Source organism: Lagopus leucura, unplaced genomic scaffold (assembly GCF_019238085.1).
Source record: "Lagopus leucura isolate 7727_CA_CO unplaced genomic scaffold, USGS_WTPT01 Super-Scaffold_100088, whole genome shotgun sequence".
Lineage (NCBI taxonomy): Eukaryota > Metazoa > Chordata > Aves > Galliformes > Phasianidae > Lagopus > Lagopus leucura.
Genome location: NW_024962319.1, coordinates 513,807 through 533,693, shown reverse-complemented (window position 1 = coordinate 533,693; position 19,887 = coordinate 513,807). Strand labels below are relative to the sequence as shown.

Here is a 19,887-nt window from a genome sequence, read left to right as displayed (position 1 = left end):
GGATGGGATGGGATGGGATGGGATGGGATGGGATGGGATGGGATGGGATGGGATGGGATGGGATGGGAAGGGATGGGATAGGATAGGATAGGATGAGATGGAATAGGAAAGGATGAGATAGGATGGGGTGGGATAATGATGAGATAATGCTGAGATAATGTGATGGTGAGATGATGAGATGATAAGATGATGAAGATAAGGATGAGAAGTGTTGCACTGAAGCAGCTACAACCACCCTGCCAAGAGGTGCCCATAATGGGTGCATGAACAGGACATGGCCTCCCTCTTGCTCTTTCAGGGCACAGAAAATCAATGGCTGTACATAGCACCACCCATACATGCATCCATATCCTTCCTATTTCTTAGTTTTTTCACCCATCTATTCAGTTTTTCCCAGCAGACCCATTCCCATGGCAGGGTGTCCATGTTGCTGCATCCCTCTGCCAACCCCACTGCACATCATCCCCATGGCAAACCACAGGGCACCGCTCTTAATTTCTTAATCCTTTAATTTCTTAATTTCATAAGTCCTTAACCTTATTTAGGACTGCTGAGTGCCCCCCTCTCCCAATCCTGGCCCTAAGGGACGTGGTTAGTGGGCATGGTGATGATGGATCAACAGTTGGGCTTGGTGATCTTAGAGGTCTTTTCCAACCTTAATCATTCTGTGATCCCTCATCACCGCCACAGCTGGCTGTTGTTTTTCTGCACAACTGTCAGACTGTGGCTTTTTGGGTTTCTAGGAAAACAGAGTTTTATGGTTTCCAATTATCACCCTGGCGTGGTAGGACAGTGACCAAATGACCCTCCAGACCTCTCTCTGCCCTATTTTCAGTTATCCCATGAATCATTTCTTTTCTGTCCAAGTTCTTCCAGCAGATTCAGCCCATAATTGTTTTCAGCTTCATGGAGTTGGCCCCTTGCAAGGCTCTGTCACTGCTTGGACTTTCTGCTCACTCACAACAAAAATGATCACCAATGGTTTGTTCCCAGCCAGGGGTGATGTCTGTGCTGTAAATCCACTCCTAAAGGCTCATCTCAGTATTTCCAAAGAGCTTAAAAAAAAAAAAAAAAGAAAAAAAATATAAAGAAAAAAAATATTATTATTTATTATTTCTTTCCTGGAAGATATTTCAGTGGAGATGTCACAAATTTTGCTCGAAAGGAAATTCCAGCAAAAACCGAAGTTTCCTTTCAGGTCACATGCAGGTGGAAGATACGAGGTGAAGGAAGAGGAAAAACAGGGTGATACTTACAATAATTCTATACACATCTATATGCACAAAGCAGCTGAGGTTGATGGAGTTACTATGGTCCTTTGCACAGAGCAGGGGATGGGGCTGCTGGCAGTGCCCTGTAGCCAGAGCTAAGGGACCCCACATGGACACCATTGCAACCAACCCCATTGCGTTCCAGGACCCCCAGGACCCAAGGGAGACCCTGGCCATGAAGGGATGGAGGGGGAGCCTGGCCGGCCCGGCCCACCCGGCCTGCGAGGTAAGGACTTATGGGGCAGCCCCTGGGCTCCTCCTTCTGTGGGACACTGATGCTTAGGGACGTTTCATAGGATGCTTTCTTCAATGCCAAGAATGCTTTTGTTTTTGCTTTTTTTTTTCCCCCTTTCTTAATTCAAACCATTGTTTCCGAGACAAATTCAATTGAAAATACAAGAGAAGACCATCACATACCCTGAGAAATTGGCCTCATCGTGAGCCTGGTTCTCATTTTCAGCCCAACCCAGAAGTGATGGGTTTACATACAGGATGCAGATGCACAGCAGTGCCAGGATCCCATCACCCTGACCCACATGGGGCTGCCAGTGTCACAGCAGAGGGGCTCAGAGCCTTGGACGCCCCCCTCCCCCGTTTTAATGCCCTACATCCCCCTGGTGGTGGAAACCCAGCTGCTCTCCCCAGCGCTGGCTGCCCACACTCCTTTCACCAACAGATATATTTTTTTTATGTGCTGACAGATTCATGGCTGTTTTTCTTGGGCGTTACAAGCCTCAAAAATACATCATCTGGTTTGTTTCCTTTTCTTTTTTTTTTTTTCTTTTTTTTTTCCTTCTTTATTTTTTCTTTAAACAGAAAAACAAAACTGTCTCTGGAGGGTTCACCTATGGGCAGAGCTGCTATTTTGGGGTCTTTCTCCACCTCGCTTTTTTCCGGTGCATTTTTGGATGCAGTTGGGGTAAAATCCCCATAGCGCTGCAGCTCTGCCCTCCTGCTCCCAAATCAGGGCCAGCTCCTGCCCCACTGTGATGCCCCATAGCACAGCTCAGAATTCAGTCCCCATGTCCTCTGGAACCCAAGTTCATCTCGGTGGCTTTTCCTTCTTCAAACCAGAGGAAAACCCTGGGATTCCCAGAAAGGTCAGCCCAAGAGGGGCTCAGCTCAGTGCCGAGGGTGGGGGGCTCTCATGGAGTGGTTCCTGTGCTGCACCGTGACCCCTTTGCTTCTGTCCTTGCTCCAGGGATGCCTGGGGAGAGAGGACTACCAGGACCACGTGGCTTGAAGGGGGACAAAGGAGACTTTGGCCCTATGGGTCCAGCTGGGATGCGGGGATTCAAAGGTAAGGACCAATAGGACTGGGATCAAAGGTAAGGACCAGCCTCTAGGACATAGAATTATTGGGTCATTAAGGCTGGAAAAGACTACTGAGATCACCAAATCAACCCATCACCACCAACCCACTAAACCATGGAGTCATTGGATTGGAAAGATTTTCAGGTTGACCAAACCATCAGCTTGACCTGCTGAATGCTATTCCTAACCCACATCCCTTAGTACCATGGGAGTGAAAGGGCACATCAGGGGCTTCTTGGATATGGAGGGGAAGCACTGCTATGGGGGCACAGAACCTCTGCTTTGGGATGGCTGAGCGTGGGGATGCTCCCTATAGAAAGCAACAGGAGTGAAGAGCTTTGTTTTTGTGCTCCCTTCCTGACTCGCTGTGGTTTGAGCACGGAAGGCGCCCGCACACAGCAAGGCAAGGCACACCCAGGGGACCTTTTAAAAGAAACTCCTCAGTGCTGGAGCCTAAATCGGGATGGGTGATGCCAGCTCCCAAAACAGGCTCTTTCCATCCCAAAATGGAGGAGGCAGGAAGAGCCCAGCCCAGAGATGTGGCACCGCCCTGGCTCCAGCTGTCCCTTTTTGGGGATGTCCCCATCCACGTTCTTTGTCTCTTCCAAGCAGTTTTCTGCACCCGTTTCCTTTGGTGAATGCCCTCAGTCTGTTCCTGATCCTCTGGAGCATCTCCATGGTGATGGTGGTTGGGTTAGGGCTTGGTATTCTTCCAATCTAAAGCATTCTGGGATTCTGGGACTCTGGATCTATGACAGCAAGAACCATGGCCACTTCTCAGCAGCAGTTGGACTTGATGATGTTAAAGGTCTTTTCCAACCTTAACGATACTATGATCCTATGAGCAGCCATGGTGTTGATAGGTTGGCTTTGGGATTGATGATCCTAAAGATCTTTTCCAACTGCAGTGATTCTACGATTCCCCTGTTAGTTCTCCAACACATTTCCAAACCCATTCTGCAGCTCAAGTCCCCTTGCCCAGGGAGACTGAGCACTTCTGCTCTTGGGTATGGAAAGCAGAAAGTTGGATGGCCCCAGAGGCAGTGGTGAAGTTTTTAATTGCATCTATGTGTGTGTGTATATGGGTGTCTACTGATTCTAGCTAGCATCTCCTTGCTGCTATGGAGCAATCCCTGGCAGGGATGCCACCACCTCTGAGTCCTTCCTGTCCCATCCCTGTCCCATCCCTCCATGACAGATATGTCCCACCCCGTGGCAGCCCCGGGTCCCAATGAAATCCCAAATCTTCCAGGATCAGGGGGCTTCTCCCCAACCCTTCTCCAATAAATCACAAAGCACGTTGGCAACAAGTGCTGAATTTCTACAGTTTATGGGATTCTCTGAAATTTATAGGAAACAGACCCGGGGTGAGGCAGTGCTCCAAGCTGGGGCTTCAAGCAGAGGCACCAGGCACCCCTGTCACAACCCTAACCCTATAGCAGGAGGGGTGAGCAACAAGGCTCTCCCCAAAAACCCCGGCTGTCCCCACTGTAGGAAGTTCTCCCCAAAATTCCTGGGTCACAGTATTGGAGAAAAATGTACCAAACGCTGCAGACACCCTGAGGGATGGCTTTCCTTTCCTGCCTATTTCCTCTTGTCACTATTTTCCTATCCTCGATGTATTTTCCCTCCAAATCACCCCAGGAAGGGATTATTTCCCCCGTTTCCAAATGGGAAAAGCCATTCTGGAAAGTGAGCATAAATCAGTTGTCTTTATGCTGTCTCAGGGAATGCTGTGCAGGGAGCGTGCTTGGGAGGGAAAGCAGTAAATTAACCAGAGGTGGGGGGAAATTTGGGGCAATGAGAGGTTCCTCTTCATGCAGGCAAAGCAGGAGGTTCTGTCTGGGACTGAATTTAAAGGGCAGCAAGAGCTGCATCCATCAAGACGCCCTAACAGCATCCCTTCCTCCCTCCAGACCACTGAGGGCCATGGTTAGTGGGCATGATGGGGGTGGCTTGGGGTCAGACTTGGTGATCTTGGAGGAGTTTTCCAACCTTGGTGATCCCATGATTCCGTGATTCTATGGGTGGGAAATGGCCGTGACCATGGGTGGGATCCCCGTGAGCCTCCTTAGCAGCAAGTACACATGATGGCCCATGTTCATTCTGGTATCCATCATGACCCAGCTCCTATTGTGCACTGATCTTTCTACTCACCTTCCTGTTCTGCAAGTTGATCATCAAATGATAGAATCGCTCAGGTTGGAAAAGCCCTCTGAGATCCCCAACCCCAGCCCACCCCACCGTGCCCACTGCCCACATCCCTCAGTGCCACATCCCCCACATTGCTCTTTGAACACCTCCAGGGGTGGTGACCCCACTGCCTCCCTGGGCAGCTGTGCCACTGCATCACTCTCTTTCTGGGCAGACTTTTTCACAATATCCAACCTGAATATCTTCTTCTTCTGAAAGTTTTCAGTGCTGCAGTCATAGAGTCACAGATTCAAGCTGGTTATAGATCACAGATCCACATTCCTTACTGAGACTTTCAGACCATGACACTTTTGCCCAGCGCTGCAGATGGCATTTCTGTTCCTTGAGTTTCACCCTCCCCCGTGCATCTCCCCTGATAATCCCTATACAATGCACTGTAGGGCCCTGCAGGGATTGCAGCGTGCAACGCAATTCAGCTCTTTGTGACCCTGTAACACTGAGACCTGGGAACCCCTTTGCTACCCCCCACAATAGGGTGACAGTCTGGCACTTGTGGCTGTGCCCATGCACCATCCCACGCTGCCATGTCCCACCCCCACCTCTCTCCTGCTTTCGGTTCTGCTGCCATCTGGTTCCCATCAGCAGTGCGGGCTGCAGGCAGCCTTCCTCCAGCTGACACAGCTGGGACTGCCCCGGGGGGAGCGATCTCAGCTTCCCAGAGCCTCCAAGTTAAAGGGCAAGAATTTCCTGCATGCTTTTTTTTTTTTTTTTTTTTGCTTTTATTATTATTATTATTATTATTATTATTATTCTCCTCCAAACGTGCATGCGTGTTGGTTGTTGTTCCTACAGGCAGATGAGGGACGAGGGTTTCTCGTTTCGGGGAGCAGCTCCAGCACCTCACTGCTTTTGGTTCCCATTATCCCAAGGGACAGTTGGAGCATCGCCCTCAGCCCCTGGGGTCCCCTCTGCTTCTCATCCTTTATCTGCACTCGGAGCTGTTGTGTACAGCCACAAAGCAGCTGATGCAGCATTCTAAGGGTGTTTCTCATGGATTTGGGGCTCCCTGAGTTGTGTCTGGAGGTCACAGAGTCACAGAGTGGCTTGGGTTGAGAAGGACCTGAAGGATCGTCTCATTACAACCCCACTGAAACCTTGTGCCAAGCTGGGGAGGCAGAACCACTTCTGCTTGGGAAGGGATAGAAAGATCTGTTTTCCTCCTAAATTTTCCACCCACACCACCAAGGGGAGGGATCTCAGCAAATTGCTCTTTTCCCAAGAGCAGCTCCATGTTCAGCAGCCACTGCCTTGCTAGAGGCTGACACACATCTCCTTTCAGCAAGGCTGATATCCCATACTCTTTCTCTTCCCAGGTGACCGAGGACCAAAGGGAGAGAAGGGAGACCGAGGCAGCGACATGGGTGAGTGTCCATGGATGTTCCCTGCTGCTTTTTCCCCGCAGGACACACTGGGGATGGTCCCTCTGCTCTTGGTTTTGATGCTGTTCGCTCCTTATCCTCAGCATCTGGGATTAGCCAAATGGTTTGGCAAACCAAGGCAACAAGCCTGGGGCATCAGAGGCTGGGAAAGCATCGCCAGGATGAATCACAGAATCATTAAGGCTGGACAAGACCTCTAAGATCAGCAAGTGCAACCATTGACCCATCCCCACCATGCTCACACATAGAACCACTGAGGTTGGACAAGAACCTCCAAGATCACCATGTCCAACCATTGACTCATCCCCACCATGCTGACACATAGAACCACTGAGGTTGGACAAGAACCTCCAAGATCACCATGTCCAACCATTGACCCATCCCCACCATGCCCAATGACTCATGCCCCTAAAATGGGACATGGTTACATGGGATGGGTGCATCCAGCACAGACCCGGCTGGAAGCTGGATGCGTGCATCCTTATCCCAAACAAAAGGGATCTGCATGGCCCTTGGGGTGGGTTTGCATCCTGTCCCCCCTCCTCACCAGGCAGATGTTCTCTATTAGAGCAAAGCTATCTCGGTGCAGCTGCAAAGACTCAGCCCTTGTTTTCACAGCCACTAGGATTTGTTTCTCCCCTTCAGCTTTTCCTTTCTTGTTTTGCTTTGGCTTCGCTGGGGAGGGAAGGTCAGAGGGAGGCATTGAGGGGGTCGGAAGGAATTGGTGCAGGGAAAGCAAACACACACAGGAAGAAATGAGGAATGATGATTTGGGGGCTTACTGAGTATGAGGCACTTGGCTGATACAAAGGGTGATGACTTGAAATGAAAAGAGGGAGATTCGGGTTAAATGCTAGGAGGAAATTCTTCACAATGAGGCCCTGGCACTGCTGCCCAAAGAAGCATGGGTGCCCCATCCTTGGAGATACCCAAGGCCATGGATGGAGCTTTGGTCTATAAGAGGTGTCCCTATGGCAGAGGTAGAGGCTGGGTTGGCTGTAAGGTCCCTTCTGACCCAAACCACGCTGGGATTCTGGGTCCATGAGATGGTATTGGGGCGCTCTGGGGGTTCCATAGAGATCCACAGGGTTCTACTGGGATCCCACAGAGATTCATGGGAGGCTATTGGGATGTTGTAGGGTGCCATAGGAGTCCTTGGAGGTTCTAGAGTTCCATAGTGTTCTATCGAGGTGCTCCTGTGGGTCCTGAGGGACTACTGGGGTCTCATTGGGTGCTACTGGGGTTGGCTGTTGGGTTCTGGGGGTGTTCTCAGAGTCCTTATGGAGGTGTTTGAATGCTGTTGGGGACCATGAGGTGCTCACTTGGGATCCACAGGGTGCTATTGGTGTCCCACTGAGGTGCTGCTATTGGGGTGCTTTGAGAGTTCCATAGAGATCCATAGGGTTCTATCAAGATCCCAGAGAAGTCCAGCAGTGGGCTATTGGGATGCTGTAGTGTGCCATAGGGTTCCTGGGAGACTCTGGGTCCCATAGGGTGCTATTAGGGGGCTGCTGGGTCTAAGATAGACTATAGGTATGCATAGGACATTACTGGGGTGCTGTTGGAGTGCTATTAGGATCCATGGGGTGCTCAGTTGGGGTGATTCTGGGGGTCCATGGGGTCATACTGGGTGGTATTGGAGGTCCTGAGTGGCTCTTCTATTTCCATAGGGTGCTATTGGGGTACTGTAGGGATCTCTTGGGCTGCCATAGGGGTCTGTGGTGTACCAGAGTGGTGTCATAAGGGGTCTGTGGGTGCTCTGGGATCCACAGGTGCTGTAGGAGTGCTATTAGGGCCCAGGAGATTCTCAACAGGGGTCCATGGGGTGCTATCGGGATACCATAGAGGGGGTTCATAGAAATCCATAGGGTTCTATTAGCACCCCGTAGAGATCTGTGAGGGGCTACTGGGATACTGTAATGTGCTGTTGCAGTGCCACTGGGGGTACTGGAGGCTATTGGGGTCCCATAGGGTGCTACTGGGATGCAGTAGGGTTCTAATGGGGTGCCACAGGAGTCCATGGGGTGCTACTGGGGTGTTGTAGGATGCTGTTGGAGTCCATAGAGTTCTACTGGGCTGCCGTAGGGGCCCATGAGGTGCCACTGGGATCCGTAGGGTCTATGGTGAGCCATTGGGGTGGCCTTGGTGACAACCACAGTGGGACATCTCCAACACCACGTCGCACGGTGATGCCCCACCAACCCCCCCATCACTCCTGTGTCCCGTCGTGTCCCCCCATGTCCCCTGACATCCCCTCTGTCCCCAGCAGCTGCTGCCGAGGAGGGGTTGATCCGGTTGGCCAACGGCTCGGGACCCCACGAGGGCCGCGTGGAGGTTTTCCACGACCGCCGTTGGGGCACGGTGTGCGATGATGGCTGGGATAAGAAGGATGGGGACGTGGTGTGCCGGATGCTGGGCTTCCGAGGCGCCGAGGAGGTGTACCGCATGGCCCGCTTCGGCCAAGGTGAGCAGGTGGCAGCGGGTGACAACAAGTGACAACACTGGGATGGCAGTGCTGGACAGCACCACCACCGGGGCTGTGGGAGTTTGGCTTGGAAACCAACCCTCATGAAAATGTCCTGAACTCCAGGAGCTGGTGGCCTCTGCAGCTTATGTAGACCCCAGGGGTGGCCCTGCAGCTGTGCCCCAGCGCCACAGCTGGAAAGAGTGCAGGGCATGGAGAGCAGCCAGCTCTGTCCCCATTGCTGTCCCCTCCCCATCCCTGTCCCCATTCGTCACCCCAACTTTGACCTCATCACCAGCCCTGTCCCCATCCTCACTCCTGTCCCCATCCCTGACCATATCTGTGTCCTCATCCCCATCCAAACTTCGATCCTCATCCCTATCCCCATCCCCATCCCATCTCCATCCCTGTCCCCATCTCCGTTCCTTTTCCATCCCTGACCACATCTGTGTCTCTATCACTTTCCCTATCCTCGTCCCCAACTTCATCCCCAATCCCATCCCTGTCCGTCCTCTTCCCCACCTCCATTCCCATTCCTCTCCCATCATCATCCCTGTCCCTGTTCCTGTCCCCATCCCTGACTGACATCCCTGATCTGTCTTCATCCCTATTCCAGTTTCAATCATCATCCCCATCCCCCTTGCCATCCCTGATCCCATTCCCATCCCAGACTCCATCCCTATCCCCATTCCATCTCCATCTCTGATCCCATCCCTGTCCTCATTCCCATCTCTATCCTCATCCCCGACCACATCTGTGTCCCCATCCCTGTCCCTATCCTCATCCCCAACCCCATCCCTGTCCTCATACCCATCTCCATTCCTGTCCCGTTCCCATCCCTATCCCTATCCTCATTCTACTCCCATTCCATCCCATCCCATCCCTGTTCCCACATCTGACTCATCCCCATCCCTATCCCTGGTCCCTGTTCCCGACCCCATCCCCACTCCACCTCATCCCCATCCTTGCAGCTGACCCCTCTCCATCCCCATCCCACAGGCACGGGCAGGATCTGGATGGACGACGTCTCCTGCAAGGGGACTGAGGACAGCCTGCTGCTCTGCAGCTTCTCCAGCTGGGGCAAGACCAACTGCGGCCACGCAGAGGATGCGGGCGTCAAGTGTGTGACGCCGTGACAGTGAGGACACCCAGTGCTCCTCACCTGCATTTCCCAAAAGGTTTTATTGGAGAAATAAATGCTTTTTTTATTATTCTCTATTACGCTTCTCTATTATGGCTTCCTATTAGGGTTCCCTATTAGGATTCCCTATTCGAGTTCCTTATTAGGGTTCTCCAAGCCCAGCGCTCAGGACAATGGCTCCTGGTGTTTGAGGTGGGATCAGGGGTCTGTGGGGGATCCGTGCAGTCCTGATCCAAATGGGATTTAGGGACAGACAGAGAGAGAGGTGGTGGCTGGATGGGGGCCCCACAAGGCGAGGTGGGAGGTGTCAGCCTGGCATGTTGAAATCGGAGCTCAACCCACGCTTGTGGGAAATGAGGGAAAAACATCTCGGATGTTTTGGGTGTGGGAACGGCCCTGGTGGGCGTGTGATTAGGGAGGGAGGTCAGAGGGGGAGGGTTTGGGGTGTTGCAGAGAGGCAGGACGTTTCCAGGGGTGTGTGGAGCTACTGCCCCCACGTGGCACCTTCATAGGGACACGATGCCCCGAGGGTTTGAGGATATTGTAGCAACACAACTCCTTGAAGGGCTGGGAATCCCGTGGAGAATTCCCTAGGGGCTTGGAACTCCATGGAAATCCTTCCCAAAGTGTTTAGGAACCCCATGGGGATCCCCCTTAGATGTTGGAAACTCCGCTTGGGACCCATCCAGAGGCTTGGGGACCTCATGAAGATCTCTCAAAGGGCAGGGTCCATAGGGTCCCCCTTTAGGAGCCTGGAAACACTACAGGGAATACCCCAGGAGTTTGTGGGACACCAGAGATCCCTCAAAGACCTTAAGGACACCACATTGACTTCTGGAAGAGCTTGGGGACTCCATGGAGATCCCCCTCCTTAGGAGCTTGAAACTCCATGGAGAGCTTAGGGACCTTACACTGACCGCTGAAATGGCTGGAGACACAAATGTAGGTGGTCTAGGGCTAGGGGACCCCATGGAAGCCCCCCTTAGGGGCTTGGAACCCCTAGGGGTTTGGGGAGAACCCCCAAAAGGCTGAGGGACTGCACATGGACACCCAATAGGGACTGGAGGCTTGGAACTCCGTGGAAATCCCTCTCAAAGGGCTTATGGATCCCATGGGGATCCCCATTAGCTGTTGGAGACTTCACTTGGGACCCACCCAGAGGCTTGAGGACCTGCTGGAAATCTCTCAAAGGACTTAAGGACCCCACATTGATCACCCAAAGGATTTGGGGACCCTGTGAAGACAACTCCACCCCAAAGGGCTTTGACTCCTCAAAGGGTCTGGAGATGCCACGGGAACCCCCACAGGCTTGGGAACCTCATGCAGACTGCGAGAAATGCCCCGAAAGGCCTTGGAGACCCCACATTGACCCCCCCCCAAAAGGTCTGGAGAAGTCATAGGGATCCCAAAAACTCCTCTTCCCCTCAGCACCCCTTGAGGGCGCCCTGCAGGCTCCGCCCCTTTAGACCCCCCCCGCGACATTCCACATCGAAAGGCCACGCCCACAACGAAGCCACGCCCCCTTTCCGTGTTCCGACTTATTTTGTCCCCTCGCGGCCGCCGTTGCGGAGGGTTGAAAGGAGGAGGAGCTCCCGCGCGCGCTGCATTCAAACGGCGGCGGCGGAGGTGGAAGGTAGCGGCCGGCGCGCCACGGCAGATCCCGCAGGCCTCTCGTAGCCTACAGGGACCGCTTCCCTCTGCTCTGTGGGATCCGCGGCTGCTGGGGCCTTGGGGGCTGGGAGAGGCCTTGGGTGAGGGGGGTGGGCGGGGGGGTTGGATCTCGTTGCCTCGGGCGGGGAAGGCGCCTGAGGGCTGCAGGCAGAGGCCCGGGGCCGAGCGTTGGGCTCACTGCCCCCCGGCGCTGTCTGTGCCCCCTTCTTTGTGCTGGGGGTGTGATGAGATCTCTGCTCTCTGCTGTAGCGATCGGCACGGTTTGTAGCCATGGAAGCCAAGAAATGTCTGAGCAGCCTGGAGCAGGAGAAAGCTGGTGAGTTGTGGGATGGCGTTGGCACAGACCTCCAGAGATCACAGAAGGTTTTGGGGTTGGAGGGAGCCTTAAAGATCGTGTAGTTCCAACCCCCCCCCTGCTGCTGACCATGCAGGTAGAATGCAGACCATTTTATCAGGCTGCCCAGGGCCTCATCCAACCTAGCCTTCCCTGGATGGGGCATCCCCAGCCTCTTTGGGCTGCCTGTGCCAGCATCTCGCTGCCCTCTGAGTGAAGAATTTCCCCCTAAATCTCTTCCCTTTTAGTTTAAAACCTGTCTCCCTTGTCCTGTCACAATCTACCCGTGTAAAAGGTTGATTTTTCTTCCTGCTTATAAGCTCCCTTTAAGTACTGGAAGACCACAGAGATCTCCTTGGAGCTCCTCCTCTCCGCACTGAACATCCCCAGCTCCCTCAGCCTGTTGCATAGGATTGATGCTCCAGCACTCTGGACACCTTTTGGACTCCCACATCTTTCCTGTGCTGGGTGCTCAGACTTGGATCTACACTGGAGCACTTGGATGCAGTACTCCAGATGGGGCCTCATAAGGGTAGAGCAGAAAGGGATCTATTCTAACCCCAAAATGGGTTTCCATGCTTGGCTTAAGGCACTAGACTTCAGTGCCTGGGATTGATGTATGTTCATCCAACCAGTAGTGAGCCAATTCCATCAAGGTGGGTTAGTCCAGAGAATAGGAACCAAAAAGCTGTGCCTTGTTGTGGTTGACTCACAGCAAGAGGTGTCCAAGGCCATGGATGGGGCTGTGGGCAGCAACCAGGCAGCCTGTGGCACGGGTTGGGACTGGATGGGCTTTAAGGTCCATTCCAACCTAAGCCATTCTATTATTTTGTAATCTAACATCAGCTCGAACGTAGAACATGAAACAAAATTCACCAGGATCTGTCCTGCATGAGACACCTAACAGGAGCGGTGAAGGGGCATCTCAGTGAGACCTGTGTTGGATGCATTGAAATACTGGGGGAAAAGGAGGGGTTGGAAAGGAGCTTTTCTTCAATCTGAGTTTGCAGCAGCACGTATGTGGAGTCACAAGTGGATCACAGCTCCTAGCAGTGTGAGGCTGCTGCTGCCTGCTGTCCCTATGTGGGCATTCATCAGCATTTTTCTGTCCTGCTCAAACACAGGGCCAGCTTCTATCACTATTCCTGCCTCCCCCTCCATGCAGAAGCTTGGATACGGCACTGGGGTGAACGTCTACTTGATGAAAAGGTGAGAGGGACACGGTGCTCAGAGTGGGCCTGGCATCTTCCTGCTCTATAAGTCAGGCGTTAGGAAGCAATTGGGTTCTGTGTAAGAAAATACAGTCTGGAATGGGCAGAATTAGGGAAGGGTTGTGGCATTCCCAGCTGTCCTGCATGTGCCAGCACAGCACTGGAGGGCTCAGAGCTGTAAAGGAACCTGTCAGTTTGGGGTAACCCAAACTGGCCTGGAATTCAGGTATGTGGGGACTCTCCCTGGCTCTGCTCTGGCCTGTGGAGCAAACTGCTTCCCTCCTCAGGCCTCAGCTCCTCTACCTGGAAGAAGTGCTGGTCCACATCTCCTTTTCTGCATCACTTAAAAATTCAGTGTGAGAGTGATACATACATGGGCAAAACATTACTCTACACCTCCAGTGTGTGCGTGTTTAAGGAATATGAGAGCAGTTTGGGCTGGAAGGGACCTTCTAGCACACTCAGTCTCAACCCCTGCCATGGCGACCTTTTTGGGGCTGTCCAGGGCCCACCTGTGGCCTTGGGCACTGCCCACAGCTCTGGGCAGCAGTGCCAATGTCTCATTGCTCTCTGAGTACAGAACTCCCCCCAACATCTAACCTTAAATCTCTCTTTTAAAGCCATTAAAGCTCTCGTTTAAAGCCATTCCCCCTTGTCCTGTCACTACTGGCTGGGTTGGCAAGCTATAAGTTTATTTTAGTGTTCTTTTTGTTTTTTTCTTTCCCTTTTTTTTTCCTTCCATAAACTAAAGACAGATGCTCTCTGGAGTAGGTCCTCAGTGACTTGGGCAGCATTCACTGTGCTGCTTGCAGTGATTCTGACTGAAACATGTGGGTTTCCCCATACAGATCTCCCAGAGGTTTATCTCGATCCCCATGGGCTGTGAAGAAAATTAATTCCAAATGCAATAAGAATCAGCAAAACATCTATCAGTCCAGACTGAACGAAGAAGCCAAGATCTTGAAAAGCCTCAAGCACCCCAACATTGTGGGTAAGTTTCCATCACAGCCTGTGTTGCTCTTATTGCAAATCAGGCTGTTGGGGCTGGTGGATCAGAGAATCTCAGAATGGTTTGGGTTGAAAGGGACCTTTGAGTCTCCTCCAGCCCCACTCCCTGCCATGGGCTGGGTGCACCCCACCAGGTGCCCAGGGCCCCATCCAGCCTGGCCTTGGGCACCTGCAGGGATGGAGCACCACAGCTTTGTCTCACCTACATGATAGGGACTAGGGAGTGCTCCTGGGCATCAGTTTTGGAGCAGGAAATAACCTTTGGTGTTTCTTTGGCTGTTGAGATCAGTGTCAGCTGCTGGCACAGCTCTGGCGTGAGCTACCTCACAGGAGAGCTGTAGGCTGCCTATCTGTGGGGGGAGAACCAGAGAAAAAACAGCACCTGTACCAGAGCTGTGCTTACTGAAGTCTTATGACCTCAGGGAATGGAGAGGGCATGGTGTAATCAAGCAGCATCTTGAGATCTGTGCTATGTGTGGAATTGGGCTCTGGGTTCCACCCTTATGACACACCTTTGTTCCAGGCTGGGGGTGACAATCGAGGCTCTGTCAAGATCTTGGCTGTCAGTGGTAGGAATATTTTGAGAAACTGCTTTGGTCTGTGTTTAACTTCTGCCCTTATCTCGTGTAACATCTCTGCTGGCAGTCAGGACAGCAGCTTTGTTTGACTTTCCTTTTATTTGTGCTTTAAACCCCCTCACCGTGGCCACGGATGCCGTTAGCTACGAGGAATTTTGTTTGTATCACTAAAGTTGTGCGCCTTGATTCTGGCAGGAATTTAAAAGCAAAGGTATTCTTGACCTTTCATGTTGCAAACAGTGCACTGCTTTTTCTTTTCCCTTGTAAGAAGGGCTGTAAATCATTGACAGGATGAGACTTCTGTACTGTTCTTCATCACCTGTTTACGGGTGGTTGTGAGAAGTGGAAGAAGAAGGGTTACACACCAATAGTTAGCTTTAACTTGTGAAATAGGCCCTGTGAGAGGAAGGCTTTGCTTCCCCACACCTCCCCCTGCTCTTTGTTTTGCTCTCTGGCTCCTCATTGTCCAACTGCAGGTGTCAGCCCTGTGGACCTGCTGCACTCCTCCCTCCCTGCTCTCTGTTCTTTATCTTGTGGACATCAGGATAAATCCCTTGCCCTGTCAAGGGGTGCAAAGCTGAGCTGGGAAGTGGAAGTCTGTGGGAGATTCCTTCCTTCTGTACATGAAGTCTGAGGCCCCTGTCCTGGGCCTGGGGCCACTTGGCTCTCCACAGATGCTCCTTGTGGCTTCACTCCAAGAAGCTGCCACACAAAGATGTGCCATGAGGTTTTTTTCAGGGTGTGAATTTCATAGAATCACAGCATGGTTTGGGTCAGAAGGGGCCTTAGAGCCCGCTCAGCCCCAAGCCCTGCCACAGGGACACCTCCCATAGTGCCCAAAGCCTTTCCCAGCTCTCCAACCAACACATTCTCTTTCGAAAGGTTACCGTGCATTCACCGAGGCCAACGATGGAAGCATGTGTCTTGTCATGGAGTTTGGAGGAGAAAAATCTCTCAATGACTTAATTGAAGAAAGAAATGCAGCTCGTTTGGGCCCTTTCCCTGCTGCAACGATTTCCAAAGTTGCCTTGAGCATGGCAAGGGGGCTGAAGGTACGTTGAGTGTAAACCACAGCTGTTCCACGTGGGGTTGCATCTACCAGAAAAATAAATGAATGCAATGTGCAAGAAGGCCGAGTGCCAGCAGATGGAGAGCAGATGCTGTAACGCTTTGTGGAAGGCACTGGAGCTTTTCTAACCTGGGTGCTGTGCACACTCAAGTGCCCCTCTCACTCCAGAAACTTGTGATCAGAGTCATATTGGACGTGAAGCAGGAGTCGTTGGCACACGTGTCCTGCTGGCTCTGTGCTGCCTGCCTGTCTGCTCGCTGCCAGCCCCATGCTGTGCCAGGCTCTTGCAGAAAGCTGCTCTTGCTTAGCAGTAACTGCCAGCTGGTGCCACTTGTGCACCTCCTACTGCAGCACTGGAGCTGCTCCTGCATGTATCTACTATCTATTTGGGTAGTGCTGTGAAAGAGCAGCAGTAGGAGATATTTTTCATAGCATGATTTGCCTTGTAACAGAAGAACTAGGGATTGTGCCTGCCCTTCACAAGCTCAGCAACTGACTTCCTTTTGTTATCCTCTAGCAGCAGCTCTCTATAGCTGGGAACTGCTGCAAGGCTGGACAATACCTTTAAGCTGACTGATACTGTAGAATTCAGTCTTCCTGGACACAAGGAGGAGCAGAGATTTGGGATTGCCTATGAAAAATTCTCTCCCAGCTCTGCCTGCAACCTGCAGTGCTCCCACAGGGCTCTGGGGTGCTTTGGGGAAACCTTCAAAGCAAGCAGAGGGATTGGGTGGCCCCAGCCCAGCACGCTCCCCATAGGCATATTGGGTTTAGTAGGCAAGATGGTGATGGATTAACGTTTGGACTTGATGATGTTGGAGGTCTTTTCCAACCTTGATGGCTCTGTGATTCTGTAAGTGGGCATGGTAGTGCTGGGTCAATGGTTGGACTTGATCTTCGAGGTCTTCTCAATCCTTAATGAATCTATGAATGTCCGTAGGTGTTAATTGCTTCTCTCTGCCTCCTAGTACCTTCACAATGATAAGAAGCTGCTCCACGGAGATATCAAGTCTCCCAATGTTGTTGTTAAGGGTGACTTTGAAGCCATCAAGATCTGTGATGTGGGAGTATCCCTGCCCCTGGATGAGAACCTGACCGGTAGGTTGGGCCATGGGGAAGAGCAGCTGGGTGGCTGCCAGAGCCTGGCCACAGCAGCAGCACCAACACACCCTTGTGGTTCCTTGGGGGGTGTTGGGTGCATTTTATGGGGGTGAAGGGGCTCTCACAAGGCCCGGATCTCATCCCTCACAGCTTGTTGTCCTGTACCCTTCCATGTTCACCCTGTGGGCAGCAGTGCTGTTGTTTGGGGGATGCTGGATGAGGCCCTGCTGGACTCTGCTGAGGCAATGCTGTTGCCAGAGCTTAAAGTAAATGAATGTTTCTTGTAGGGCTGGAAGGAAGCACGAGCCAAATGCAAGCATTATAAAGACTTCATGTAAATGAGAAGCAGATGTCTAATGGCGTCGTGGCTTGGCTGTGAACAGCAGGAAATGTGTTTGGGTTAATTACAAGAATGCTTTTCTATGCTGCTTTACACAGTGCTTGGGCCTGCAACAGCCCCATAACTTATAAAGCTGCTCTATTACGTTTTTATTAGTAGCTGTTCCCTTTTATAAGGAGCAAGAGAGCTGGAGGCAGCGCCCCAGTGTAATCTTCCAGACAGGAGTGTGGTTAAAGTATCAATTTCTGGGCCGATTGAACCATCCTCTTGTTCAGCCCTCATCTTGGCTTTGCCTCCTCCTGGTCTCGAGGAGACAGCATACACTGCCAGCAAGAGGATGCTGGTCCTGAGATCTGTGTGGCTGCCAGGGACCAGCACGCATCGGGCTGCGAAGTGCTGAGGGATTTCAGCATTCCCTTCTGGTTACAGGCCAGGGCTTGGAAGATGAGCACTGAAATAAAGGTTCTGGAGTAGCTGAGATTGCTGGCAGCTCAGGAATTTGCTAGAGAAAGCTGGGGGAAATTTGGCACTGTCCTGCTTGTAACTACTGGTTTGACCAACACGAATGGGGTGCGAGGGATCAAGTCAGACCTGGTGCTTCCTTCTCAGGTTGAAGCTGAGAAGCGAGCATTTCAGCTCTCCTGAGGCTAGTTGTGATCACCGAGGCATTAAATTGAACAAAGTGGTGAGAATTGGATTTGTGTTTGAATAAACCAAGCCCAACTGCGTGGCTGGTGGTGGCTGATGGAGCCTGGTGAACTCCAGGGGTTCACTTTGTTCCCTTGGCAAGGTCAGTGTGGCCAAAGGCAAAGGGGAAAGCTGACCTGGGGAGTATTGTCTCCTCCGTGCTCCTTCCCCAGGGGCGCTAGGCTGAGGAAGGGAAACAACCAGGTATAAGTGATGTAAAGGCACTTCCTTGCAGGGCATCTTATGGGAGGGCTAAGCTGCAGAGCACAGCCCTGACCCTCAGTGCTTCTCCCCCTGCATGCTGTCACATGCTCCTCCGTGACATCTCCTCCCTTGGCGAGGTCTCTGCAGTCCCTCTGCAGTGTCAGGCAGTGAGCAGAGCTAGCCATGGGTCACAAAGTTTGAGGCCACACAGATGGGAAAGAAAAATGGCTTCAGTCCTCTGCAAAACCCCACCCTGTGATCCCACAGTTCTGTGGGTTCTGCATGCTACAAACAGGCTGAATCCTGGGGTGTAGTGAGCTGCAGCCACGTCTTGCTGTGTCGGTCCTAGCAGCACCCCAAACTGCATTGATTCCTTGCAGTGAGTGACCCTACAGTGCACTACATTGGCACCGAGCCCTGGAAGCCCAAGGAAGCTCTGAGTGATGATGGTGTGATCACTGACAAGGCTGACATCTTCTCTTTTGGGCTGACTCTCTGGGAAATGATGACCCTGTCTGTGCCCCACCTCAACCTGGGCAGCAGCACTGATGATGAAGGTTTGTTTCTATATTTCTTACGATGGGTGCATTTGAAGTGGCTGGAAAAGACACACTAGAGCAAGTTTGCTGTGCTGAGGGCACGTGGGAGTTGTTTCTCTTCTGACAAGGCAATGGGTGAAGCAGTTGGTGTTGATATGGGCTCTTCCTGCCTGCCCCAGTGAGGCCTGTGCCCTTATTCAGTTACAACAAGCACACGAGGCAGAGTGTGGGAGGAATGGGTAGGATGTGCAGGGACAGACCTGAGATAGAAGCCTGGGGGGAGTGTGCCCCAAAGCTAAAACCATGTGGGTTGGGCTCCTGCTTGCTCCAGGAGCGCTGGTACAAACCAACAAACTCAATTGCCAGGTTATATATATATATTATATACATTCCTGGTATCAGAGCCTAGTGGCTCCTGGCTGCAGCCTTTCCTCCCAAGCCCCATTGTCCAGCATCTTCTTTCTTAATCCCTAAAGAAAGGGTGAAAGCTGGGCTCCAGCTGGGCCAGAGCCCTCAAATGTGTGCAGCTCACAGCACTGCACCCTTCCTGATGGGGTTGATGGTTTTTGTTTTATGGGTTTTTTGGGTTTTTTTTGGCCAGATGAATCTTTTGATGAGGATGACTTCGATGAGGAAGCATATTATGCAGCTTTGGGAACCCGTCCAGCCCTGAACATGGATGAGCTGGACTCATCCTACCAGCAGGTGATTGAGCTCTTCTCTATCTGCACCAGTGAGGACCCAAAGAAGCGTCCCTCAGCTGCTCATGTTGTGGCAGTCCTGGAGGCAAGCCTGCCCCCAGAGCTCAGGGCCTGAACTCGAGGGTGAGGCTATTCCTGTAGTTTGTATCCTTCTATGCTCTGTACTTAAAAACAGAGCCTAAACGTGTTAAATGATGACCCATCTTAGCACTGGAGAGCAGGGATTGCTAGTTTTAGAGCAATCCTCTCCAGCCTGCACTTTAGTTTGCGATAAGCTCCGTGTTCTTAATTGCTGTTAGCAGTTTAAAAATCTTTTCTATGTTTGTGTTGATTCAATCCTCTTCAGTTGGTGTTTTTGTAACAGGTATCAAATATACTTTCTTCTTTACCTCGGTGTGGAAGTGATATTCTTTCTGCAGAGGGTGTGGGTGTCCATGCCAGGTGCTGCAGGGTGGTGGTGGTCAGCACTCCCAGCTAACAGTGGGGCTACAAACAAGCTGCAGCCTGATGAAAAGGTTTCCTGATATGAGAAGTTGCTGCACAGAATCCTCTATGGGTAAAAGAATGTTGGGAGAGGCAAAGAAAAAAAACCCAAAAACATGACATGTTTAGGAAATACCTGCACCTAGCTGGAGGTGGCAGCTGTACCACAGCTGGTCCT

General features: G+C 52.0%; 2 protein-coding genes across 6 annotated transcripts in view; both read left to right on the top strand.

Annotated features, from left to right (window-relative positions):
• The window catches only part of SCARA5 (scavenger receptor class A member 5), a 19,671-nt gene extending 9,811 nt beyond the window's left edge, over positions 1 to 9,860 (top strand). For 3 of the 4 annotated variants that reach the window (XM_042887515.1, XM_042887516.1, XM_042887514.1), the window contains 5 exons: positions 1,417 to 1,497; positions 2,473 to 2,571; positions 6,113 to 6,160; positions 8,445 to 8,642; positions 9,642 to 9,860. In XM_042887515.1, the coding sequence (XP_042743449.1) occupies positions 1,417 to 1,497; positions 2,473 to 2,571; positions 6,113 to 6,160; positions 8,445 to 8,642; positions 9,642 to 9,778 (563 nt within the window). In that variant the 3' untranslated portion in view covers positions 9,779 to 9,860. The remainder of the gene's footprint in view (positions 1 to 1,416; positions 1,498 to 2,472; positions 2,572 to 6,112; positions 6,161 to 8,444; positions 8,643 to 9,641) is intronic. The other variant, XM_042887517.1, reaches the window with a different exon arrangement.
• A 1,501-nt stretch (positions 9,861 to 11,361) lies between these two features.
• On the top strand, positions 11,362 to 19,614 carry PBK (PDZ binding kinase). 2 transcript variants are annotated; one of them, XM_042887501.1, is made up of 8 exons: positions 11,362 to 11,416; positions 11,704 to 11,770; positions 12,913 to 12,997; positions 13,848 to 13,990; positions 15,468 to 15,637; positions 16,623 to 16,752; positions 18,367 to 18,543; positions 19,127 to 19,614. In XM_042887501.1, exons 2-8 carry the CDS (start codon positions 11,725 to 11,727, stop codon positions 19,339 to 19,341), a joined length of 966 nt encoding a protein of 321 aa, XP_042743435.1. In that variant the 5' UTR covers positions 11,362 to 11,416; positions 11,704 to 11,724; the 3' UTR covers positions 19,342 to 19,614. The 2 variants fall into 2 exon arrangements, with proteins under 2 accessions (XP_042743435.1, XP_042743437.1); XM_042887503.1 differs by lacking the exon at positions 11,362 to 11,416 and adding an exon at positions 11,433 to 11,534.
• The last annotated feature ends 273 nt before the right edge of the window (positions 19,615 to 19,887 follow it).

Excerpts from the sequence above, each read along its gene's own strand:
- PBK (XM_042887501.1), top strand. The coding sequence starts at position 11,725 with ATGGAAGCCAAGAAATGTCTGAGCAGCCTGGAGCAGGAGAAAGCTG. Across the intron at positions 11,771-12,912 it reads CCTGGAGCAGGAGAAAGCTG|GGCCAGCTTCTATCACTATT; the intron begins GTGAGTTGTGGG and ends GCTCAAACACAG. Across the intron at positions 16,753-18,366 it reads CCTGGATGAGAACCTGACCG|TGAGTGACCCTACAGTGCAC; the intron begins GTAGGTTGGGCC and ends GATTCCTTGCAG.